Source organism: Scatophagus argus, chromosome 1 (genome assembly GCF_020382885.2).
Source record: "Scatophagus argus isolate fScaArg1 chromosome 1, fScaArg1.pri, whole genome shotgun sequence".
NCBI classification, from domain to species: domain Eukaryota; kingdom Metazoa; phylum Chordata; class Actinopteri; family Scatophagidae; genus Scatophagus; species Scatophagus argus.
The window spans coordinates 28,208,379-28,233,135 of NC_058493.1; the positions used below are offsets into that span (position 1 = coordinate 28,208,379).

General features: G+C 48.0%; 1 protein-coding gene across 8 annotated transcripts in view; it reads left to right on the forward strand.

The window, feature by feature from the left end:
* Nucleotides 1–24,757, forward strand: part of herc1 (HECT and RLD domain containing E3 ubiquitin protein ligase family member 1) — a 48,351-nt gene that overhangs the window by 16,681 nt on the left and 6,913 nt on the right. For 3 of the 8 annotated variants that reach the window (XM_046397003.1, XM_046397012.1, XM_046397021.1), the window contains exons 21-70: nucleotides 73–193; nucleotides 357–528; nucleotides 1,229–1,559; nucleotides 2,566–2,686; nucleotides 2,789–2,840; nucleotides 3,626–3,897; nucleotides 4,577–4,792; nucleotides 4,970–5,090; nucleotides 5,383–5,620; nucleotides 5,715–5,887; nucleotides 6,415–6,570; nucleotides 6,653–6,759; nucleotides 6,849–6,959; nucleotides 7,048–7,218; nucleotides 7,442–7,681; nucleotides 7,857–7,940; nucleotides 8,128–8,687; nucleotides 9,275–9,905; nucleotides 10,440–10,713; nucleotides 10,838–11,048; nucleotides 11,163–11,329; nucleotides 11,773–11,889; nucleotides 12,227–12,482; nucleotides 12,635–12,756; nucleotides 12,840–13,066; nucleotides 13,484–13,752; nucleotides 13,896–13,948; nucleotides 14,043–14,243; nucleotides 14,373–14,547; nucleotides 15,347–15,614; nucleotides 16,214–16,427; nucleotides 17,520–17,779; nucleotides 17,869–17,996; nucleotides 18,678–18,814; nucleotides 19,347–19,547; nucleotides 19,650–19,780; nucleotides 19,861–20,090; nucleotides 20,299–20,419; nucleotides 20,608–20,754; nucleotides 20,955–21,056; nucleotides 21,152–21,325; nucleotides 21,624–21,923; nucleotides 22,039–22,104; nucleotides 22,233–22,358; nucleotides 22,665–22,803; nucleotides 23,454–23,635; nucleotides 23,748–23,903; nucleotides 24,029–24,151; nucleotides 24,262–24,364; nucleotides 24,501–24,670. In XM_046397003.1, the coding sequence (XP_046252959.1) occupies nucleotides 73–193; nucleotides 357–528; nucleotides 1,229–1,559; nucleotides 2,566–2,686; nucleotides 2,789–2,840; nucleotides 3,626–3,897; nucleotides 4,577–4,792; nucleotides 4,970–5,090; nucleotides 5,383–5,620; nucleotides 5,715–5,887; nucleotides 6,415–6,570; nucleotides 6,653–6,759; nucleotides 6,849–6,959; nucleotides 7,048–7,218; nucleotides 7,442–7,681; nucleotides 7,857–7,940; nucleotides 8,128–8,687; nucleotides 9,275–9,905; nucleotides 10,440–10,713; nucleotides 10,838–11,048; nucleotides 11,163–11,329; nucleotides 11,773–11,889; nucleotides 12,227–12,482; nucleotides 12,635–12,756; nucleotides 12,840–13,066; nucleotides 13,484–13,752; nucleotides 13,896–13,948; nucleotides 14,043–14,243; nucleotides 14,373–14,547; nucleotides 15,347–15,614; nucleotides 16,214–16,427; nucleotides 17,520–17,779; nucleotides 17,869–17,996; nucleotides 18,678–18,814; nucleotides 19,347–19,547; nucleotides 19,650–19,780; nucleotides 19,861–20,090; nucleotides 20,299–20,419; nucleotides 20,608–20,754; nucleotides 20,955–21,056; nucleotides 21,152–21,325; nucleotides 21,624–21,923; nucleotides 22,039–22,104; nucleotides 22,233–22,358; nucleotides 22,665–22,803; nucleotides 23,454–23,635; nucleotides 23,748–23,903; nucleotides 24,029–24,151; nucleotides 24,262–24,364; nucleotides 24,501–24,670 (9,427 nt within the window). The remainder of the gene's footprint in view (nucleotides 1–72; nucleotides 194–356; nucleotides 529–1,228; nucleotides 1,560–2,565; nucleotides 2,687–2,788; nucleotides 2,841–3,625; nucleotides 3,898–4,576; nucleotides 4,793–4,969; nucleotides 5,091–5,382; nucleotides 5,621–5,714; nucleotides 5,888–6,414; nucleotides 6,571–6,652; nucleotides 6,760–6,848; nucleotides 6,960–7,047; nucleotides 7,219–7,441; nucleotides 7,682–7,856; nucleotides 7,941–8,127; nucleotides 8,688–9,274; nucleotides 9,906–10,439; nucleotides 10,714–10,837; nucleotides 11,049–11,162; nucleotides 11,330–11,772; nucleotides 11,890–12,226; nucleotides 12,483–12,634; nucleotides 12,757–12,839; nucleotides 13,067–13,483; nucleotides 13,753–13,895; nucleotides 13,949–14,042; nucleotides 14,244–14,372; nucleotides 14,548–15,346; nucleotides 15,615–16,213; nucleotides 16,428–17,519; nucleotides 17,780–17,868; nucleotides 17,997–18,677; nucleotides 18,815–19,346; nucleotides 19,548–19,649; nucleotides 19,781–19,860; nucleotides 20,091–20,298; nucleotides 20,420–20,607; nucleotides 20,755–20,954; nucleotides 21,057–21,151; nucleotides 21,326–21,623; nucleotides 21,924–22,038; nucleotides 22,105–22,232; nucleotides 22,359–22,664; nucleotides 22,804–23,453; nucleotides 23,636–23,747; nucleotides 23,904–24,028; nucleotides 24,152–24,261; nucleotides 24,365–24,500; nucleotides 24,671–24,757) is intronic. The other 5 variants (XM_046397030.1, XM_046397039.1, XM_046397047.1 and 2 more) reach the window with 5 other exon arrangements.

Here is a 24,757-nt window from a genome sequence, read left to right on the forward strand (position 1 = left end):
AACAGGATATGTATGTTGCATTAAGGCTTTACACGCTGTTCCATAGTACCAACCTAAATTATTTCCTGTCAGGTACCAACCGTCCAAGTCCCTGGCAGAGGTGTATCGCAGTGTTTATAAGGTGCGAAACCGTCTGCTGGCGTGTAAGAACATGGATTTCATCCAGACGAGATCTTCTTCGCGTGAGAGGAGGGTGAGTCAGCCAACCTTTATATGTCAGCTTTAATTATTCAGTGATTTGCATTTGATTAAAGTGTCTCTCAAAATTCTTCTCTGGTATTTTCCTCTCTAATTAGAGAGCTTCCTGTCTGACTTTCACATTCACTCATGGATGTCATTTGGTTCCACTTGGACAGATTTCAGACAATCAGGACTCTCTGGACATGGACCCTCAGGAGCACTCGTTCACACGCACCATCGATGAGGAGGCAGAGCTGGAGGAGAGAGCCGACCGCGACCGAGAGGAAGGTCATCAGGAACAAGACGATGAAGAGGAGGACAGGGAGCATGAAGTCATGACGGCCGGAAGTAAGTACATCTGCCTGGAATGATGGACTTTGTGTATGTGTGTGTGTGTGTGTGCTGTTTGGGGCTAAGCGAGCACTCAACTGAAATGAGTATCCTGCAAAGATAATATCCTTTCTATAAGTGTCACCCACTCCTGCTCCAAGCCCCGCCCATTCTGAGTACAAATATAGATACATAATACAGATAATGGTGCACAGACATTACATCTCGGGTCGTCAGAATTCAAAGGTCACTGTGACCTCATAAACACATTTTTGACCATAACTTAAGAATTCTTACACACATTACAACAATATTTGACACACACGTCTTGACTGATACTAGCAAAGCACTTCATTTGTTATCTTTTTATTCTCCAAACCTGATGAGGTTACTCACATTCCCAGTTTCTCCTGAAATCTTTCCACACGTTTTTATTTATTTATTTTTATCAGTCTCCACATGCGTGTGGCGTAGCCAGTTGTAAAATAAAGTTTACATGGCCTAAAAAGTGCTAAATGAGTGTGATGTTGTTGGACAAAGCTTTTTGATGTGCTGCATTTGCATGAGCTCTGGTCATGAGCTTTGCACTCCGGTAAACTTGGAGTGTATGATGTGGCTGCTGCTTGTTTTCTAACCCAGCATCTTGTGTGTGTGTGTTTGATCTGTGTGTGTGTATGTGTGTGTGCGCGTGTGTGTGTGCGCATCTTGCACGGCACAGAAATCTTTCAATGTTTCCTCTCAGCGCGGGAGGTAGCTCGCAGCCGGGACAGAGAGAGGGCCAGCAGCAGCACAGGACTGGGCTCCGTGTCCAGGAGCGCAGGAGGTGGGGAGGAGGACGCCATCCTGTCACAGGAGGGGAGGAGGGGCAGTACGGGTCTCCCTGAGGGCCAGGACCTGTATACAGCAGCCTGCAACTCTGTGATCCACCGCTGTGCCCTGCTGCTGCTGGGGGTGAGCCCCGTGCTGAGCGAGCTGGGCAAGCAGAACCAGGAGGAGGGTCAGACCCAGTCGGCCACAGGAGCACAGGAGTGTCTGAGCTTCATGACCAGGTCAGAACAGAACACCGCTTGCCTGGAGGGCAGGTGGTGATGAGTGAGGACAAAACGTAGGACAGATGAAGACAGAAAATCTTTCTGTTCAGTGTGAGATTTTCCTGAGGCAAAGCATATGATGACCACACTGGCCATGACGAGATCCCCTCTCACGCATATGATGTGATCACCTTTAGACAAATCGAGTCTTTGTAGTCTGTTTTTCAGTGGACAGTGTTTTCATATTAGTTCTCACTGGCCTCATGTATTCACTTTAAGATGGGATCTCTTTGCAGCCATTGATATCGATAATTATTGTTAACTCATTGATGACATTGATAACAGTTACAGATAACAGATGTCAATAGTTTTATCGAGTCACATCCACACACAGCGACCCTGTTCATCGTGTGTCTGGCTTTTTCTAACAGAATGTTGTTGTGCAGTCTGGCAAGTGGGTTTTTACTTGCTCCTATACAAAGTGTTTTCTTTATTAGTCGTTATGAAATGACAAAAGACAAAGGTCCGTTGTTATTTTGTCTGTCCTGCTCTCAATCTGTGCAATACATTGTTGAAGTTCTCTAACGTCGTCCAACTTAACTCAGCAACAGTGTGTTTAATTCATTTTTCCTGGCAGGTGGGTTGCTCGATTTGCTAACCTGAGGTGGCATTTAGTTGTCCTCAGTGTTGAGTCCTGCCATATATTCAAACACCACATTCCAGCGGGAGCACCTCGGACCTGTTGATATCTGGTTACTGTTCTCCAGGGCTTGTGGTTTGCCTTTGCTCTGAGGAGCCTTAATAGAATCTGTCATAGTGAACATATTACCTTGCCCATCTTGTTTTCTGTCACATACAAAACTGAGGGCCCTTTGTGGTTGGCCCGGAGTGATTTAGTGCAGTGGTGTTATGGTTTTATGTATCATGTTCGGGGGTAAAATCATTTTCTTATCTTGTTTACTTCAGTTATATTTGCACGGTGTTGTCCTGCCAGAGGTCATGTGCTTATGTGATGTGTTTGCAGGAGTGAGAGTCTGAGTGCAGAGAGCCGTTCAGTGCAGAGCAGCCCCAGTTACAGACTGATGAAGTCCCGGAGCGAGTCTGACCTCTCCCAGCCCGAGTCAGACGAAGAGGGTTACACTCTGGTAACACACACACACACGCTGTCATACCTTTGTCATACTGTCTCACTAAGTGTTGGTGCGTTAAGGTGGTGATTTGAAACCAGACTTTGATTTCTCTTTCAGAGTGGAAGGAGAAATGTTGACCTGGACTTGGCGTTCTCTCACAAAAAGAGAGGTAAAGATCATCTGCAGAAAGATCTGTCTGATGTTGTCGGGAAGTTGCAGGTTTTTCGTTGTCATCATGTGTTACTCTTGTCTCCCTGTCTTTTGATTCCTGTGTGGATAGTTTATTTGCTTCTTTTGGGGCAGTTGAGCCCCAAACACAAGAGGAGCTCCAAGCAAGTAAACGATGGCATGTTTCTTCCTCTTGTTAGCTCATACCTCCATGACTGCGATGCCTACCATTCATCTCATGATGAGGGCCTGAGCTTCACTTCAAGATACTTCATATTCTAGTCTCTTTGCTAATACGTAGACAGAAAGAGGAAATAAAGATGTGCCTATTGTAGACGTAACGGTTCATTCTTCTGCCTGGAATGTTTGTTCCTCTGCGCACTGATGGCCTATTCCTTGTGAAGAATGTGATTTGTCACGCCGGAGCCTTACCAGGGAATTGCCAGTCCTCCTTTTAAAGAAGTCATCAGTACAGACACTTTGACGTCAGTGCTTTCAGTTGTTATATAACACGAGTCATGGTTGCCATTTCAACTGCAGCATTTTTTCCCTCAGTGGGTTTGGAAACCCAGTGCGCCCATTACAGATCAAACCATGATGGCTGATGAAGGCTTGTGCCTGCATGAAGAATCAGCATTTGGCCATTTGATTAACTCTCATGGAGTAATAATGCATTGCACTGCATAGCTCTTAAGTGCTTAGAAGCAACATGGCCCATCCATCAATAGAAATCTCTGGTGCATTAATGTGTCTGAAAGGTTCCTCTGTGTCTCCTCCTGTCTGCAGGGTTACTTCACAGCTCCCCAGACTCCCTGGCTGAGTCCTGGTTCCGGGCCAAGCTGAGCCGCCAGCGGAGCTACAGCTCAGCACACTCCTATGAGGAGTCAGACCTGGACCTGAGCCGCTCGCTGGGCATCCACGCCCTCATTGACAACATGGTCAGCTTCATCAGCGGTGATGTGGGCCTGGCTCCAGCCTTCAAGGAGCCAGAAGAAAGCATGTCCACCAGCCCACAGGCAACTATCCTGGCCATGGAACAGCAGCAGAGCAGGGCAGAGGTGAGGGTCTGTTCAGGGTCTCTGTCTGCTGTGGTACAAAACGCTTTGATTGTTGTAATGCCACGTGAATTTAAAATGCAAGATAGTAGATAGAGATGTTAGTTTCCTTAGCATCTCTGTCCACAGAGTCAGCAGTCTGTCTGGGAGGACAGCGGCTGGACAAACTGTCTTCACCAGACCGAGTGACAGCAGACATTTACTGAGCCAAACTATTTTTCATGTCAGAAATCATGACTGTGAAGGGAGCCTTTTGCTCCCAGTCAAACTGAGAGCTGATCAGTCAGTGTCGATATGGTCAGCAAGTTAAAAACGTGTATGTAGATGTATACAGCGGGACATCTGTCTGATTTTTACCATGAAGACATCTTCAGAAAAACAACATATGACTGTTTAATGACCCACTTATCCACTCTTAGCATCCTGCCAGAGCAATGCAGCTTAAAGGAAGCTGCTGGAGATATTTTATTTTTCAATTACTGTCAACAAATCCATTATAAACACTATAAAGACAAAAACTGAAGCTGCATCAGTCCGTCCTTTTTGACTTTCCTGTCTTGCCTGTGACTTTCAGCCACTCGTCCATTAGTTTCTTCTGAAGACAAAAATCTTACAATTGGTCGCAAATATAAAATTGCATCTAGAATATTCTCTTGACCACTGGGTTGTGCTTTATCTTCAGCTGCGGTTGGAGGCACTCCACCAGATTGTGGTGTTAATCTCTGGCATGGAGGAGAAGGGAAGCCAGCCCGGGAACGCAGATCGATCCAGCAGTGCCTTCCAGTCCTCCTCCCTGCTCACCTCCGTCAGGTTGCAGTTCCTGGCTGGTTGTTTTGGCCTCGGCACCGTGGGTACAGGAGGGCTGAAGAGAGAGAGCGTGCAGCTTCATCACTATCAGGTATGTAGCTTCTCAGCTTCCATTCATGGACAGTGTTTAGAAGATTAAAATATTTTCAGCATTTTGACTTGATGTTAGAAGTCTCAATGATTGTGTCTGATTTAACCAACAGTAATATTCATATTGAATGCGCTTTTACCTGTGCGTTAACACACCTGTGCATCTTTTTTTTGGCAGGATGGTGTAAAAGCAGCTAAGAGGAGCATCCAGATGGAAATCCAGACGGCTGTTCATAAGATCTACCAGCAGCTGTCTGTCACACTGGAGAGGGCACTGCAGGCAAACAAGCACCACATAGGTAACGAAGACCACTCCTGTACATCCCCAGCAGTGGAGCTTTGATCATTTGTGTCACTTTGTTAATTAGACTTTTACCACAGAATTCTATGACGTTAAAGCCTTTGAGTAGCAGGTAAAGTTAAGCTTTGAATCGATCTGTTCTCACTCGTTTTTTCAACATGGTGTGTCTGACACGAGGAACAAACAGTGCAGCTTTCAAAACACATTTAGCTTGTTGTGTCCTGAAAAGCCCAGTCAGTTTCAGATTAGACCAGACTAGACCTCTGTCTCTTGTTCCTTGTCCATCCTAGAAGCCCAGCAGCGCCTCCTGCTGGTCACCGTGTTTGCCCTGAGCGTTCGCTACCAGCCAGTGGACGTGTCCTTGGCCATCTCCAGTGGCCTGCTCAACGTACTGTCCCAGCTCTGCGGCACTGAGACCATGCTGGGCCAGCCGCTTCAGCTGCTGCAGAAACCCGGAGTGTCACAGCTCAGCACCGCCCTCAAGGTGGCCTCCACACGGCTGCTGCAGATACTGGCCATCAGCACTGGGTAAGGCCCCAAAACCAGGAGGAGTGCTTTGTGAACCGATCCCATAGAGAGACAAAAACGACATCAACAGTTGTGTTTCTGCTTGGATTTGCAGGACATATGCAGACAAGTTAAGTCCCAAGGTTGTCCAGTCTCTGCTGGACCTGCTGTGCAGTCAGTTGAAGAACCTGCTGTCTCAGGCAGGAGTTAGTCTTCTGTCTTCTGGAAGTGACCAAGAAGACAACAAACACGAGTACAGTGCAGACTCTGAGAGAAAAGATTTCAGGGGTGAGAGAAGAGTTTGCTGTCGTTTATTCAAACAAACTTTTTTTTTCACTCAGGAACAGCCTGATGTTGTCCATCAAGTGTTTGAGAATACATGCACTACACTGTATTTGATTATTATTAAGGCTGGGACTGCATTAATGTGATAATTAATCGTCGACAATTATCGTTTTTTATTTTATCACAAAATGACGCAGTTTTTTTAGTGAGCAAGTGAGCAACGGTTAGATAACTAGTGAGCAACGGACTTTGAAAATACTTCTAATATGAAAATACTTCTAATAAAAACAACTGAGCGATAAAATAATTGTCTGCGTTAATTAATTATCATGTTAATGCATACGCGATAGTAACACATTAACGCAGTCCCATCCCTAATTATTATGTTACATTTGTGGTTCTAAATCCTAAACCCTGAACCTTTTTAAATATGATTGTTTCTATAAAGAAAGTATAGCAGAATCTATATAACAGAGCCATAACATGCCCTCTATAATTATTTGTATTTATGTATGTTGTGTCATTTCCAGCTTTGATCCGTAAGCAGCACACTGCCGAGTTGCATCTCGGAGACTTCCTTGTCTTCCTCAGGAGAGTCGTGTCCTCCAAGGCCATCCAGTCCAAGATGGCCTCCCCAAAATGGACTGAAGTGCTGCTGAACATTGCTGCACAGAAATGCTGCTCAGGTACAGGCCCATAAATGTACAGTACTTCATCCAATGAAAGCATAGCTGAGACTTTAACTTTCTTCATGGCTGTTATTTGTAGGGGTCCCTCTGGTGGGCAACCTGAGAACTCGGCTTCTTGCTCTGCATGTGTTGGAGGCTGTCTTGCCTGCCTGTGAGGCCAATATGGAGGATGACCAAATGACACAGGTTCACCACTTAACTTTGTGCAAGACCCTCAATGACAGGTTGTCATGAGTCAGTCAGTGAGCTGATTTACACCTAATGTTCTCTTTCAGGTAGTGGAGCGGCTGTTCTCCCTGTTGTCTGACTGCATGTGGGAGGCTCCCATTGCCCAGGCCAAACACTCAATCCAGATTAAAGAAAAAGTTCAAGAACTCAAACTACAGGTGTCCAACCAGCCTTTCTCCTTTCCTAACCCATGTCTCTTGATTATCATTTTTTGTTTGAGAGACTGACAGTTAGCTGAATCCACAGGGAGAAGCAGAGGAGGAGGACGAGAACCTTCCCGTTCAGGAAGTGTCCTTTGACCCGGAGAAGGCTCAGTGCTGTGTGGTGGAAAATGGCCAGGGCCTGACGCATGGCAGTGGGGGTAAAGGCTACGGCCTGGCCTCCACTGGCATCTCATCTGGATGCTACCAGTGGAAGGTACAGTACTGAATTGTGAAGTCCAGTCAGAGGCTGTTAACATCGCTGTTGTAGTCAACAGCCCTAGAAAGCCAGCTGGATGTGCAGGCCAGAATTATTGTTATTAATCACCAATAATTGTGGACTTGCAGTAAAAACAGAGCATTAATCGAACCGAAAGTAAGAAAAGTTGATGTCGGCCTGTCCGTCTGTTTTGAGTCACGTCGCCTCTTGTTTCCCATAGTTTTACATCGTGAAGGAGAACCGAGGCAACGAGGGCACATGTGTAGGTGTTTCACGATGGCCTGTGCATGACTTCAACCACCGCACCACGTCGGACATGTGGCTGTACCGAGCGTACAGCGGAAACCTTTATCACAATGGGGAACAAACACTGACACTGAGCAGCTTCACTCAGGGAGACTTCATCACCTGTGTCCTCGACATGGAGGCCAGAACCATCTCGTTTGGCAAGAACGGAGAGGTGAGACTGAGCTCAGTAACAGATACTCTGGTGTTACACATCTGTTTATACGGGTTTTCAAAATACATGCATAGATTTACAATTTGCTTAAACCTGTAACAACAAACAGCATGAAATGCATGTTTTACCCAGGAGTTCTGTGTTCAGTCCTAACTGCTCACTTGTGATTCCACAGGAACCAAAGTTAGCCTTTGAGGATGTTGATGCCACAGAGCTCTATCCCTGTGTGATGTTCTACAGCAGCAACCCAGGAGAGAAGGTCAGACAACATAAATGTCCACCTGACTGGGAGCTATTCTTCACATCTTTTATTTCCACCTGCTCATTGATGAACAGTGGTGCTTCAGGATTGGGAAAATATGATAGAAATAAGATGAATGCATGTATTTAGTGGTTATATACAGTATTTATGTATGTACATCTTGCTTATTTTTGAATGCTTCCAGGTTAAGATCTGTGACATGCAGATGAGGGGAACTCCTCGAGACCTCTTACCCGGTGACCCGGTCTGCAGCCCCATGGCCACCGTCCTGGCCGAAGCCACTACACAGCTGATACGCATCTTACATCGCACCGACCACTGGACCCATCGCATCAACAAGACCATGATCGAGCGGCTCCACAAGATCAAACCTTGCTTTAGGGAGTCAGCCAGCTCATCTGGGAGCGGCGGCGGTCAGAGGCTGAAAAAGAGTCGCTCAGTGCAGAGTCGTGAGGAGCACGATGCCCAGAAAGAAAGCCAGGAAACACCCACGAGGACGGAGGAGGAGAAGGGACGACACGGGCGGCAGCACGGCCTGGGGGAGCTGTCGGAGCATCACCTGAGGACGCTGTGTACCGAGGTGTGGCCGGTCCTGGCCATCATCGGAGGCGCAGACGCAGGCCTACGCGTCGGTGGACGATGTGTGCACAAGCAGACCGGGAGGCACGCTACTCTGCTGGGCGTGGTGAAGGAAGGCAGTACGTCAGCAAAGGTGCAGTGGGACGAGGCTGAGATCACCATCAGGTACCGAGTGAAGACTCGCTTTTCTTTGTGGCTATGTTGCTATGATTATTTTTTACTGGTATCCTTTACAGGTGCACCACATTGTCAGCCAGTAATAAATTTATTTAGGTTTTGATGTTATCGGCTGTCACTGGGTCTCTGAAACCTACTTTTACCTTTCACATATTGTGAAACAGTGACTTCATTATGGGGAATGACCCTCTCAGTTCCTAGACAGGAAGATGACATGATTGTGTGTCCACCAGCAGTGCTTAGCTGGTGTGTGTGTGGTCATCAGCAGTGTGACCTCATGACTGATTGTTTCTTTGCTGTCTGACACTCTGCTTTAGCCCCTTGATTTTTTATCACTTTTTCACTGTTTTCCCTTCCTCTGATTTCTCGTATTCGTGCTTCTGTTACTGACTCTGTCCATTTTTCCTCGTTGTTAATCCATTAGTCTTTTGCATGACCCAGTAAATCATGGAGCGGCATGTTTCATTCCATCTTTTTATTTGTCTTGCATGCTGTGCTCTTTCTCTCCTGCCCTGTCCCTCACATTGTGTTTCCTTCCCTTGTCTCTTTTCACTCTCCACTCCCTTCTATTAAAGCTTCCCAACTTTCTGGTCGCCTAGTGACACTCCCCTGTACAACCTGGAACCCTGCGAGCCGCTGCCCTTCGACGTTTCACGTTTCCGTGGCCTCACCGCCTCGCTGCTGTTGGACCTCACCTACCTTACCAGCATCCACGAGGACACCGCCGCAAAGCTCAGCGCACGCCGCCACGACAAGAAGCACCGCAACGCAGCGTCGACCGGGCACGAGCCGACCAGTAACGAAGAAAAGGCGGACGGTGAGGGGCACAGCCGTAACGAGCAGAAGGACAATACTGGAGCTGCACCAAACACCACCTCTGACCTGCGCGTGTCCCACAGCTTGGATGAGGTGAAAGCACACGTGGCACCCAACTCAAAGTCAGAGAGTGAGATCTCCTCTGTGGTTAGCGGCAGCGTAGGCGGGAACGAGACCCTTTTCACCTCAGCGCCTCACACTCCAGCCGAGGGGAGCAGGAAGAAGGGCCACGAGCACGGCTCCCGCGGTCACGACACTTCACCTTCCTCTGTGGCCACCCAGTCGGAAATCCACGCTGTGCAGCTGTCCTACCTCTACCTGGGAGCCATGAAGACCCTCAGTGCCCTGCTGAGCTGCAGCAAGTATGCTGAGCTGCTGCTTATACCAAAGGTAACGCGGGATGCTAATTCAGTCACTCACATTTTCTTCAGTGGATGATGAAAAGGAATAGTTTGTTATTTTGCGAAATCCGCTCAGACACTTTCTTGACGAGTGTTAAATGAGCAGACTGATTCTGCTCGATTACCCGTCTGTTAAATATGACGTCAGTTTCGCTGCAGGTTAGCTTACAGTTGGGTCTCCAGAGACAGAAAACGGTTCCCTTCCTGGAGCTCATTGCAGTCATCTACTCAAAAGATATCAACATGGACAGAGGATGTCCGTTACGTCCTCGTAGACAGCGCAGCAAAACAAAAAGATGAACCTCATTCTCAGTTTTGCCTTGCTTACAAAACAAAGTTTGTTTCCTCTGGGGTGGCAGTAAATCTGCCTGAACATAGCTGTGCCCATAGGAATTTTTGTTTGTGTTCAAATTATTTTAAATGAACAATTGAATGTGGAGCAAACCAAAAATGATGGCTGATGTGAGTGAGAGCACATCCAGGTCAAATATTTTCAGCTTTATGCACATATTCTCTCTTCTAGGTGTTACCAGAAGCGGCACCCAGCGGGCACAATGCCGATCTAAATGCCAGCACTGGCGGGAGCACAGCTGCCACCTCGCCGGCATGCAAGGAGGAGGTGGAGATGCGGGCTGCTCTGCAGTTCCTCATGCGCCATATGGTGAAGCGGGCAGTGATGCGCTCCCCCATCAAGAGGGCCTTGGGCCTGGCGGACCTGGAGAGGGCACAGGCCATGATCTACAAGCTGGTCGTGAATGGGCTGCTGGAAGAGCCCAGTGCTGGAAAGCCCAAGCCTGGTGAGAGTCTGTGGAGATTTTTTGTGTTTAAAAAGTTCTCACTGGTAGTTGGTGCTTGGGGAGTTCCTTACTGTATAAGTAACGGTCATATTATCAGTTTCATCTGTTTTTTCGTCTCCTTCAGGGGTGAGAAGTGAGCCAGAAGGCGAGGGGGAAGGGACAGAGGGCGAGCAGTTGGCACAGACCCCTGTCACCACCAGCCCCTCTGCCTCCAGCACCACCTCCTTCATGAGCTCCTCGCTGGAGGACACCACCACTGCTACCACACCTGTCACAGACACAGAGACTGTCCCTGCCTCTGAGTCTCCAGGGGTCATGCCTCTGAGCCTCCTCAGGTCAGAACAGATGGTTGCACATATTGTCACTCTGCGAGTGTTAATCGTTAGCCTTGTTCTTCATGTATGATTCATTTGAGATGATTATTTTATTTTTTGCTTGTGACCCAACAGGCAAATGTTCTCAAGCTACCCGACTACCACCCTGGTTCCAACGCGTCGAGCACAGACTCCTCCGGTGTCCTCTCTGCCAACGTCTCCATCAGATGAGGTCGGCCGCCGGCAGAGTCTCACCTCCCCTGACTCGCAGCCCAGCAGACCACAAAACAGATCTGGCACCTGTAAGTGTGCAGCATTTCCACCCTGTTGTGATCATGAAAAACTTCACTGTTATGAGTAAAACAAAACAGACAACACAGGGTCTCCCGCAGGACATTGGTTGTGTGGTCATAGATACAAATATTCAGTCTGTAACCCTGAGGTTAACTTCAGCCCGATGCTTTGATGTTCTCTGTCAGGTGAAGTGTGTGTCCAGATGATGAACACAGCAGTGACTTTTTCCTCCTCACTTGCTGTCAGCTTTGCCTTTTTTGTTCTTGTTTCTTGTCACTGCGATGCTCCGACATGCCACTCTGATCAGTTGCTGTGAGATCAGTCACTGTCATCCACTGATCTGATGATTAGTTCCCTGTGGAGTTTTTTGATGAAATTAAATCCACATGCAAGTAAATCTACAGATGTCCTAATTACTTGGCTCATTTATTGTTCTGCTTGTTTGCTGCAGCTCTGTCGGATCCCAGCAGCAGGCTGTCCACATCTCCTCCTCCTCCTGCCATCGCTGTGCCCCTGTTGGAGATGGGCTTCTCCCTGCGGCAGATCACCAAAGCGCTGGAAGCCACCGGTCAGTTGTTTGCCTCTGCTGACAGCTAGTTCATTTAATGCGGTGCAGTGAAGCTGAATTCTTAATGTGACCAGCACAAGTTAGGTAGACGGCACAGATTTTAGATTTTCTCTTATGAAAAATGTCATTAGTTGGTAATTAGGAGACAGTATTATGTGCTTGTAGCTTGTAGTAGCTTTAGCCATGGCCTAATAGGGTTGAGTGTCGTTTATACCAGTAACCATACCAGTACCCTTAAAGTCACAGCAGCAGAGTACTTCAGTTGTCATGCTGAACTATGAGTATTGTAGTATAAGTATCACATTAAAGGGCTCAATGTGTATTCCTGTTACCTCAGGTGCCCGAGGAGAAGCAGATGCTCAGAACATCACAGTGCTGGCCATGTGGATGATAGAACATCCGGGCACTGAGGACGAGCACGACGAGCCTCACACCAGGGGCGGCGGCGTCGGTGGTGACGGCTCCGACTCGTCGTGTGCAGGTGCAGCAGCGTCTGCTGGAGGCAAATCCCAGGACAGGAGCTCCTATCTGTGCTCTCCTGGAGACATAGCCAGCGCAGACGCTTCAGAAATGGAGGAGGGCTTCAGCGAGAGGTACAGTCAAATTCATGGACACAAAAATACTCTTAAACGTCATTTGTGTGAGTTCAGAATTAAAACAGCAAACAGTGTACTAGGTTATGAAAAGGTTTGCTTCTCTATCTTTCTTAATATGTAAATAAAGTGTGAGTTTGCGTACGTTGCAGTCCTGAGGGTCTGGAGCAGGACAACGCTTCAGCCTCCAGCGGCGCTCCGCTTAGAGGCCGCTCCGCTGTCGGCAGGAAACACCGCTTCGACCTGGCTGCACGCACACTGTTAGCCCGCGCAGGTAAGACTTTGCGTCACACTCAGTCCAAGTGCAGATTTGTCTCCCATGTCCTCGTTTCACCTCATATTTCCTCTCCCTCTAAGCTGGACTGTACCGCTCGGTGCAGGCCCACCACAGCCAGTCACGTCGGGAGGTCTCATCCCTGCAGCAGCAACAGGACCCAGGCGCCCTGTACGACTTCAACCTGGATGAAGAGCTGGAGATGGACCTGGACGAGGAGACCATGGAGGCCATGTTTGGCCAGGATCTTGCCAGTGACACTGACATTCTGGGAATGTGGATCCCGGAGGTACTGGACTGGCCAACATGGGTGTGTGTGACTTTATGCTATGGCTAGCGGGCTGCCATCACCATTCTGCTGTTTACCCTCCCTGCATCACTCCTCACTCACTGTAAAACTCATACTATACACGCACATGGAAATGCTCTAGTCAGACGCTTGTTTAAGCACACTTAAAGTGGCCCACTCAGTTGATGTAACTGGCATGAAATGGAAGAACACTGTTATTGATTATTGGTCGTCACTTGGGAAAGGAACTCATTAATGTAAAGCCGTCATTGATTCATTCTTCTAACTCATCACATTGCATGGATTTTTTAACTCCAGTTCTTAACATCTTTGTGTTCTGTATGTATGTGTGTGTGTCTTGTAAATACACGTTTGTCTTCATGTATGTGAATGTGTGTGTGTGTGTGCGCGTCTCTGTAAATGTACCGCACCTCGCAGCACGTATGTGAGACAGATGATCGAGATGAGGTGGTGGTCTGCGAGTTGTGCGAGGCCAACGTGGCCAACTTCAATCAACACATGAAGAAGAGTCACCCGGGCTGCGGGCGCAGCGCCAACCGGCAAGGCTACCGCAGCAACGGCTCCTACGTGGACGGCTGGTTCGGAGGGGAGTGTGGGAGCGGAAACCCCTACTACCTGCTGTGTGGAGGCTGCAGGGAGAAGTACTTGGCCATTAAAAGCAAGGCCAAAGTCCCCATTGTGGAGAGGTAAGCACACCTGAGAACAACGCTGCTGGCAACAATCATCAGGCGTTCTGTTTTATTTCTGCACTGTTTTCTACTACCTTGTTATTTGAAGGAAGTGAAACTGATAAATGTCAATGTTACTTCATTCTGTGATATATCTTCAGGTATAAGGGACAAGCTCCTGACCTTCTGGGAAAACAGGACAGTGTCTATGAAGGTGAAGTGTGTCATGAACACTTTTAATGTTTCTTTTCGGAGGTCTTCGTCTGTCTTTTATTTCACATTGTTTGTGTTTGTCCGTCACTCTGCAGAGGACTGGGACATGCTGGACGTTGACGAAGATGAGAAGCTGACGGGGGAGGAGGAGTTTGAGCTTCTGGCCGGCCCGTTGGGCCTCAATGAGCGCAGGATTGTCCCGGAGGCGGTCCAGTTCCCGGACAGCGACCCACTGGGAGCCTCCGTCGCCATGGTGACAGCCACCAACAGCATGGAGGAGACCCTGCTGCAGATCGGTGAGGAGGACTTTGAATAGCCGGTCACTGCTGGAGACAGCAACATATTTAATGCTGTGACGTGAAGTAACTGAAGTAAAGCAGCTGGTTCAGGCCTGTGCTCTTAAACGAGTGTGTGTTCGTGTGCAGGCTGCCAGACCTCAGTGGATAAGAGTTCATCAGGCCGTGTGACCCTCGGCGAGCAGGCGGCAGCCCTCCAGAACCCTCATGACCGAGTGATGGCTCTGAGGAGGGTGACGGCTGCAGCCCAGGTGCTGCTGGCCAGGACCATGGTGATGAGGGCTCTGTCCCTGCTGTCTGTCAGGTAGGAGAGGACAAACACCCCCTCCTCGCCTCTGTCCATCTGTTTGTCTGGATTATTAATGCCTGCATTTAGATATTTTGTCAAGTTTGATCAGCTGACTTCTTTAGAAGTCAACTTTTCATGTGTCTGTAACCTGACCAGGCGCCACCTGGTGGTACAGAAGAAGAAGAACATGACAGTGTTCTTCAAGCCACTGATTTGATCTGAATATTTTGCAAGATGCCATAACTTCATAAAAAATGGTTTTACGGTAAATTAGAAAAATCAGCACAATAATGATTACATTCATGAGTATTTCCACTTTCTGATACTTAAAACTCTTCAGATTGAGATCAATAAATACAATCAACAAATAAATTATTTTGTAATTTAACAACGTAGTATTACAACATCTATAATGTTGTGGTATTATAGATTCAGTTAAAACCTTATTGATCCCTGAGTTGAAATTTACCCAGCAGATAAGCTGTATAAAGAAGTTAAATTACACTCACGAGCCTCAACATTAAAGTAATGAACACATTTATGCACCCACAACTATAATCCAATAAGATAATATAAATTGTTCTACATAATGAGCTACTAAAATAAAATACTTTAAATACTTTTTCTTTAAGAATGTATTGGTGCTGGTGTTATTGTACTTTTACTTAAGTAGTAAATTTGCATGGCTGTTTTATTTATTAATCATATCTTGAAAATGTTCCTAAAATGTAGCCGACAGGTAGGTGGAAGCAGAGTTTTCAGCCTGTTACGTAGTACGTGACCCTCACCCTCCGTCACCCCTCCTCCCCCACAGTGGCTCCAGCTGCAGCCTCGCAGCAGGCCTCGAGTCTCTCGGTCTGACTGACATCAGGACTCTCGTGAGACTCATGTGTCTGGCAGCTGCAGGCCGTGCCGGCCTTTCCACCAGTCCTACAGCGGGCTCCGGACATGCTGAAAGGCCCAGAGGAGCCGCCAAGGCGAGCAAGCCTATCTCTTGTCTGGCCTACCTCAGCACAGCGGTGGGCTGCTTGGCCTCCAACAGTCCCAACGCTGCCAAGCTGCTGGTACAGCTCTGCACTCAGGTACTTAATGTTCCTTATCGGCCTGGCACTTCTTCATCCATATCATAGCTGTACTGAGATTTGATGATGAATGCTTTTATTTTCAGTTCTGTCATCCATTTACTTCATCAGCCGTCACACGGTCCTTCCTTCTCACTGTATGTTAGTGTTCCAGTGCAGAAACTTAACATAAAAACATAAACAGCGTTGTTAAACATAACAACGCTAAACATCGCGGCCAGCAAAGTTGCATAAATTAGCGTCAGTGATGCAAGTGTCATATGTGGGGGGATGTTGACGGGCTAGCGTGTACATACGGGAAACACGCATCTTTACTTTAATTGTGAGTATATTTAAAGGATGTAATCTACTGTTGTCTTTGTTTCACTCATGGAAAGAATTGTTTCCCAACTTTTCGAACCACTCTGAGTGCTGTAGCTCCTGTAAAATACTGCAAATAAACTGACAGGGAGAAAAGTTCATTTTGAGGCAGCTTATTATTAGAGACAGGCCTTTATCTTTAATTTTCCTCTGTTTGATAAGTGCAGCCTTACTGTTTTCTTATCTGCTCCTTGTTTTTTGGCAGATCATAATAAAGCAATCCCTTTTTCCTTTCCCAGAACCTGATCTCTGCAGCGACCGGCATGAATCTGACCACCGTGGACGACCCCATCCAGAGGAAGTTCCTGCCCAGCTTCCTGCGTGGCGTGGCTGAGGAGAACAAGCTCGTCACCTCTCCAAACTTTGTGGTGACGCAGGCTCTGGTGGCCTTGCTGGCAGATAAAGGGGCCAGACTCAGACCAGCCTATGACAAGGCTGATGTGGAAAAAAGAGGTTTGTAGAGAAAAAAATAAATCGTCTATGTAGGAATCAGCATATTTCTTATGTTTTAATTCTGTTTGTGAAAGATTTGGTTTTTCTAAAATAATTGAAATCTTTCACATCAGAGTAATTATTTAAAAAGAACTGAACATGATTGACTTGATTGAGTCACATGGCAGACTTTAATCTCTCAGTAATCTGTCAGTATGATTTATTTTGTTCTGGTAATGTAACTGTATGATGCAGTCATTCATTCATTCATTCATTCATTCATTCATTCATTCATTCTAACTTGTTAGTTTTGTCAGTTTTGTTTGTTTTTTTTAAATTTAGTCCTATGTTCGGTGTTTTTATTTAGTCAGACTATAGTTGACAAAAACTTTGGGATTTGTTCAGACTGCCAGCTCAAATTCTGTTCCCATGGCAACAAATGCAGACAGGTTGGTGATGTCTGGACACACAAGTCTGAACTGATCGCTGGCAAAAGTGAACCAGTGCAGATCTAATTTGAGAAACAAATTTGATTTGTCTGCAGTCTGAACAAAGTTTTAGTTTTAATACCAGAAAACCGTCAGAGCAAACTGTTTTAGTCATCAGACTGAACATTTCAGTCAAGTCTGTGTTACACTCTCATGGTAAGTACAGATTCATTCACTCGTCTTTATAGCATATTAAACCTCATAATGATGGTAAGGTGAAGGGCAAATAAACAGCACGTCACTGAATACATGCCAAGTCCATCAGCGAGTGAGTTAGCCGCTCAGGTGTTTCCATGCACACTGCGCTGGTGTTTACGACTGTGATGTGATGGCTTTTAGCTCGATAGCCCGCCAGTTTTAGACTGCAGCTTCAGCTGAAAGCGATCCAAACATTTAGATGTTAATCACGTCATCATTATGAGCACGTGTCTGTGAAATTCAGTCTGTCAGGCCTTCGTGCACACATGCTGTCATGCTTGTGCCAGCTTTGCTCTTTTCCTCTGTTCACTCAGGTCACCTTTTGGTTTTTCTGTGTTTTCTGAGTTGTCATGTTTGTCTTTTCATCTGTTGGTCCTTCCTCTCACTCACCGGGCGACCTTGTCACCTTGTCTTCCATTTCGAGCAGGTCTAATTGCGCATTTATATGCCCATCCTTCCCATAATCCCTCCGCTGTAGGGCCTCTGGAGCTGGCCAACGCTCTGGCGGCCTGCTGCCTGTCGTCCAGGCTGTCCTCCCAGCACCGCCAGTGGGCCGCTCAGCAGCTGGTCCGCACGCTGGCCGCCCACGACCGCGACAACAACCAGAGCCGGCCGCAGACCTTTGCTGACATGGCGGGCGACCTGCGAAAGTGCTCCTTCATCAAGCTAGAGGCTCACCAGGGCAGGGTGAGTCGATGCACATCAGCAGTGTGTTCTCTGGCTGGTTTACAGCTCACAGCTGTTTGGTATTTTAAGTCTTTCTCTGTGTCACTCAGGTCATCACGTGTGGTTGGTGCAGTAAGAAAGGCCTGCTGGCCACCAGTGGCAGTGATGGGACGGTCAGGATGTGGAACGTAACCAAGACCCAGTACACCCTCCAGCAGACCTGCATCTTCAACAAGGAGTAAGACTTTGTGAAACACAAATGCTTCAGTCCAACGTTCTGCCTCCACACACCTCAGTATGTTGATGATACACATGGAAGGGAAATGCTGGTGGAAGCTCCGCGTCACTTAATGGAAAACTGATGTTATTTGCTGCAGCAGGCTGCTGTCACGCTCACAACATCAACGAAAGCCAAATGTTGTTGCCGGTGTGGACGTTTTATTACAATTTACGACAGGATTGTAATTAACATGACAAGAGTTCAGAGAGGAGGAAAAAGTCCACGAGTTTTAACACTACAAATACTGTCAGAGCTGTGGAATATCAGTTCGTCATTGCTCACTACATCTCAGCCTTTCTCACCTGCAGGTGTGCGTAAGCAACAGGTCCTGATCTTTAAATGCAAACAACAACAAACAAGTCAAATTAATGATTGTTTTATCTGTATCGATCATCGTAACCAGGTAATTATTGGTTATCAGCTGAACAAAAAACAAATCCTGCATCACAGCAGGATGCAGCACGAAATGAACCCCAGCCACAAATCTTTGCGTGCGAGCTGTTAATTAAAAATCAGTTTAATGTTCTTGAGATTCAGTACAGCATCACACTAAAAAATGTGACAAGGTTGAAATGTATTGATATTTTGTCAGCTGTTGTGTTTTCAGCTTTGTTAATTCTGTGTTCTCCCTCTCATCAGCAGCGGTTCCTCAGAGGAGGGCATGTCGGGTTTGGGGTCTCCCAGCGATCCTTGCCTGTCACCTCTCGCATGGAGCGTCACTGGAAAATATTTGGCCTCCGCCATGGAGAAGATGGTCAACATCTGGCAAGTTAATGGTAAACATTTAGGTTTTTTTTTTCCTCTGGGCTCTTGGTTCTCGTTTATTCTCCATTATGTTAAAGCTCCATTTGAGTTGAAAACCTGTCTCGGTGTGAAATGAATGTGGCCAAGCTCGCCTCACGGGTGTGTGAGTTCCACAGAATATGAATGAGATGGCGTTAAGATTTTATGGCTCCCATTAAAAATAAATATGCCCGGGGACTGGATGCGGTCCAATCATCATTTCCTGCCTCCTACCACTCGCCCTGCAGCTTGCACCATCTGTTCTCTGCCATTTTCGGTCTCCGTGAGGATTAAAGTCCACCACATTCCTGTTTTTCCTTTCATGAGCGTGTTTTCTCTCGTGCCTCTGAAATGTGCGCTTGTTGCACAAATGAATTAAACCCACTTTTGGTATCGCTGTCTGTCTGTGAGTGTTGTTGTGTGATAGGTTAAAATTGCCGTCTGTGATTTTGCTCCTCAGTGAATCTCATAAACATATAATGTCAGTGTGGGGTAACAGCTCTACACTCACTCTTCTCCTCTCAGGAGGTAAGGGCCTTTTGGACGTGCAGCCTCACTGGGTGTCGGCGTTGGCTTGGCCTAAAGAGGAGGCTGAGACCTTGTGGTGCGGAGAACCCAAAGACATGCTGCTGGTGGGGCGAATGGACGGATCTCTGGGCCTCATCGAGGTGCTGGATACCTCCAGCATGCACCGCACCGAGCTGGAGCACTGCTACAGGAAAGACGGTATGGAGCGAGCGAGAGACACTCCAGATGACACAAGCTCAGTTTAGAAATCTTTGATCATGATGCACCTGCCTGTCAAAGTGACCCTTCATCCTCTCTCAGTGGCAGTGATGCACATAGCCTGGTACAGTGAAGACAAGCCTTTCGCTGTGGGCTACGCAGATGGCAAGCTCCTGATAGGATCCAAAGAGCCCTTAGAAAAAGGAGCCGTCGTGGTCATTGATGCGCACAAGGTGAACGATTTCTACAACACGAGTAAGTTGTTTTCATGGTGAATCTCTGAACTGAATTTCTGTGCACGTTGTTTCTACAGGAGTCTGTCACCAGCATGAAGTGGAGTCCTACTGGTCGGATCTTGTTGACCTGTGCCAAAGAGGAGACTGTGAAGCTGTGGGCCAGTCCGGACTCGCACTCGGACTCGGAGTCGAGTTCAGGCTCGGGCTGGCGCTGCCTGCAGAGTCTGAGGCACCCCTCCCTGGTTAATGGTGTGGCCTGGTGCAGCCTGGCCGGACGTGGCCCAAAGCCCCTCAACATGTTTGCCATGTAGGTTGTCCTCAAATACAGACAGGACTGTGGCTGGTTGTACTTCTGATTAGACAGTTCACAAGGCGTCCACTCTGGTGGTGTCGTCACCATGAGTTCCTCAGAGAATTCCAGTCTTATTTTGAAAATTCACATCTGCTGTAATCTTTGGGCTGTTTGTAATGTTTTTCCGTGAAGGAGTATTTTCAGGTTTTTACATGTTTTTCAGATGCTGCCAGAACGGCCTGGTCTCTGTCTGGACTGTTCCTCAAGACATCTCTAATTTCCCGGAATCCCCCTCATCTGACTCAGACGGCTGGTGGGAGAATGAAACTAAACCTAAATTCACGGTACTTAACATAAATAATCACTTGTCACCTGACTGCCGACGTGTGGTGTTTGCAGTATTGATATGATATGATATAATTAGAAACAATGATGAGCTTATATCTCTGACCATACCTGCACATACGCACCGTCCTCGGAGAGCACGTGTTTTGAGCAGCTCTTCCTCTTACATGCTGTCACTGTGTTGCAGTCCTCACGGTGGTCAGCAGACGGAGCCGTCTGTGTGCTCCAGCTGAAGGGTCACATCACTCCGGTACGAACGCTGGCCTTCAGCCCCGATGGTCTGGCTCTGGCATCTGGAGGAGTGGGAGGCCTCATGAACATCTGGTCCCTGCGGGTAAGATGTACACACACACACACACGGCAGGTGAAAATACAGGACGTGTACGAGTACCGCAGGTACTGCTCACACAGATGTACGTGTGAAGGCATAATAAACAAACACGGAGGTAAAAAGAACAAATGAGTCATTACACACAGTGGTTTACAGTGATACTGAATAGCTTTCCACTTTGTGTGTGTGTGTGTGTGAGACAGGATGGGTCAGTGCTCCAGACTGTAGTAGCTGGTTCAGGGGCGATCCAGAACATAGTCTGGATCCCAGATGTGGGTGTCGCCGTCTGCTCCAACAGGTCCAAGGTAGAAAATACACTTGAGCTCGGGATTTGTGTTTTTATTCGCATCACTACAATCAAACTGATGTTTATTTACTCTCTGGTCTGCTTCGTGTCCAGGACGTGCTGGTTGTCAGCTGCTCCAAAGAGTTCATGGCGTCCAACCACGTGCTGGCCACTTGCCGCACGGCTCTGAAGAAGCAGGGAATAATCGGCCTCAACATGGCGCCGTGCATGAGGGCCTTCCTGGAGAGGCTGCCTGTCATGCTGCAGGAGCAGTACGCCTACGAGAAGGTGCAGCGACATTCAGTACAGACTGACTCTGCTTAAATCAGCGTAATCCAACTGGAATTGTGTACAAAACAAAATTCTCCATTTGCACATACGTCTATTTTTGTAACACATCAACTCTGTATTTGTTATATTCGGTCTGATCCAGTCAAGCAGGGTCTCGCTGTATCGCTGCAGGTGTGGTTTACTTGAATAGATTCAAGCAGACCGTCAGCTCTGTTGGTGCAGTCAGCTTGTGTGATCGGATTATGTTTTGTCAATTAAATTCTGGCCTTTCGGCAACGTTTTTTCCTCCTTGCAGCCCCACGTCGTTTGTGGCGAGCAGCTCGTCCACAGCCCCTACATGCAGTGCCTGGCCTCCCTGGCTGTGGGTCTCCACCTGGACCAGCTCCTGTGTCGACCTCCTGTGCCACCTACTCTGCGTCACTGCCCGCCGGAGTCCGGCACCGCCGTCTGGTGTGCCAGCGAGTGGGCCTGGCTGGACTGCTTCTCGACAACAGTGAAGGCGGCGGAGGCCCTCGCTCGGGGCGCGACCTTCCCCGAGTCGTTCTCCGTTCCCGACCTGGAGCCTGTGCCCAAAGACGAAATGGCTCTGCTGATGGTGAGGGAGGCTGCTGCTGTTTGTGCTGCTGCTTCACCTGCAGGAGCTGTAATTTCTGATGCAATAAACTCCTGCTGTTGCATATCACAACAGTGTTTGCATGCTGTCTTTCCAGGACAACAGTAAATGGGGGTCTGGTATGGATGAACAGATCATGTCCTGGGCCACCTCTAGGCCAGAGGTAATTTATTTGGATACTGAGATTAGCTGTAATAAAAGGTTTGTGTGCTCCTCAGACCCTGACAGTGATAGCTGTTACTTTAGCTGCTCCTATTTTGTCTTGTTGTCCATTTGATACACACTGTGCAGGACTGGCATCTCGGGGGGAAGTGTGACGTGTACCTGTGGGGTGCAGGGCGACACGGGCAGCTGGCAGAGGCTGGCAGGAACATCCTGGTGCCAACCACAGCCCCGTCCTTCTCTCAGGCGCAGCAGGTACACAGGCAGTCCACAAAACAGCATCCTGTCGCTCGTAAAGGACACGTTGTTGTAGTTGTTGTGTTTTAAACGTCACTGCAGGAGCATGTAGTTGTACTGATAGCTACACTGTGCACATGTGTATAACACGGCACTGTGGGATGCACAGTGAAATAACGAAACATAAACTGGCGGCTCCCTTTTGATCCCTGTTGATGTCCACTATCACAATATGTTTATCTGCTCTGCACCACCAGCCCTACCTCATTTCCTGCCTCTGTTTCCTCTTCGCTTCCTTCTGTACCTCCTGCTCTCCCCCTTCAGGTGGTGTGTGGTCAGAACTGCACCTTTGTGATCCAACCTAACGGGACCGTGTTGGCCTGCGGGGAGGGCAGCTATGGCCGCCTGGGTCAGGGCAACTCGGACGACCTGCATGTTCTCACCGTCATCTCAGCTCTTCAAGGTGCCGCAGAAATCCTGCTACCAGACATCCTGTCAGACGATAGAAGACATGCTTACATGTGTTAATGAATTTATTTTATTGAGAGCTGGGAAATAAATCGTAAAAAGAAAACAGGCTGACTGTCTAATAATCAGCCAAGGCTGATGACCGTCTGTCCCAGTAGATGTGGCTCAGACTCCTGGAGTCTGATGAGAAATCTGGTCTGGGGACCTGGCTGGTACTGACGTTTGGTAATGTGAGGCGCTTACAGAGTGTTGACCTCCTCTTCCTGGTCATTGTCTCATCCAGACCCATTTAACCTCGTGTTACTGCAGCAGAGCGATCACCTGAGGTGGAGGTGTCTCAGTAAGACCCCGTAGTGTGTGCATGTTTGAGATTAGAGCCGAGATTCTGTGCGCGATGCAGCCTGCTTTCAAAACTGGATTTTAAAATTTGAATCTGTAGAGAAAGATGTGAATGTCTGTTAAGCTAAAAAGAGAAGTCTTTCATCTTATTTCCATTCTGAAAAATCTGCTAAAAGGTTAAAGGTCCTCAGACTTCAGTTTGTCTAGAATCACCTTCCAGTTGAGTCCATCGTGCTCCTGGGAAAGTTTGTCCCTTCTTCTTCGTCGCCTTTGCCCTGACGCCGCCACCGTCTCGCTGTCCCTCAGGTTTTGTAGTGACTCAGCTGGTGACGTCGTGTGGCAGCGACGGTCACTCCATGGCTCTGACGGAGAGCGGCGAGGTGTTCAGCTGGGGCGACGGCGACTACGGGAAGCTGGGCCACGGGAACAGCGACCGCCAGCGCCGGCCAAGGCAGATTGAAGCTCTGCAAGGAGAGGAGGTGGTGCAGGTCAGTCTTCACCTCCTACGTGTTTTGTTGTCTTTTCATTAGTTTGGCAGCAGCCACATTCATCTTCAGATTTTTCGTCTTTTCTTCCAACACTTGCTGCGTTTGCCCTCAGATGTCCTGCGGGTTCAAACATTCTGCAGTGGTAACAGCCGATGGAAAGCTGTTCACGTTCGGTAACGGTGATTACGGCAGACTGGGACTGGGAAACACCTCGAACAAGAAGCTGCCAGAGAAGGTCACCGCTCTGGAGGGATACCAAATAGGACAGGTAGGACAGAAGATATTCAGGCTCACCTGCTTGGTTTGTGTGCCACAGGCAGAAAGAAGCAGCCATCTTTGAACACAGATGAGTGGCGAGCTCTGACTTTATGTGGACGTTGGTTCCCTCCTCAGGTGGCTTGTGGTTTGAACCACACGTTAGTCGTGTCTGCTGACGGAATGATGGTTTGGGCTTTTGGTGACGGGGACTATGGAAAACTGGGACTCGGGAATTCCACAGCGAAGTCCTCCCCTCAGGTAGGTGCTGTGCCACCGTGAGGCCGTGTTTCACCTGTGCAGCTGAGTATGCAGGATCTTGTTGTGGAGGGAGTGTAACGAAGGTTCGCTCTGACCTTTTGATTCCTCAGAAAGTGGACGTCCTGTGTGGACTCAACATCAAAAAGGTGGCCTGTGGAACACAGTTTTCTGTGGCTTTAACCAAAGATGGCAGAGTTTTCACCTTCGGTCAAGGTAGGCGATTATTCAGTGGATTCTTAACAAGATCTCGTTTAAAGCTGATTGATATTGACCAGCAGAAGTGACTCGTGGTCGCGTCGCCGTCATTCCGTCTGAACACTGAAATATTTGCTCTCCTCGCTCCTTGCAGATCGCCTAATTGGCCTGCCAGAAGGCCGAGCCAGGAACCACAACCGGCCCCAGCAGGTTCCCGCTCTGTCGGGGATCCACATCCAGGATGTCGCAGTAGGAGCTGAACACACTCTGGTGCTTTCCTCCACGGGAGACGTTTACACCTGGGGCAGCAACTCAGAGGGCCAGGTAACCTCTGCAGACACACACACGCTCACACACACGCTCACACACGCTCCGAGGCTGTCAGTCAGTCTGAGTGCTAATATTAGAAAA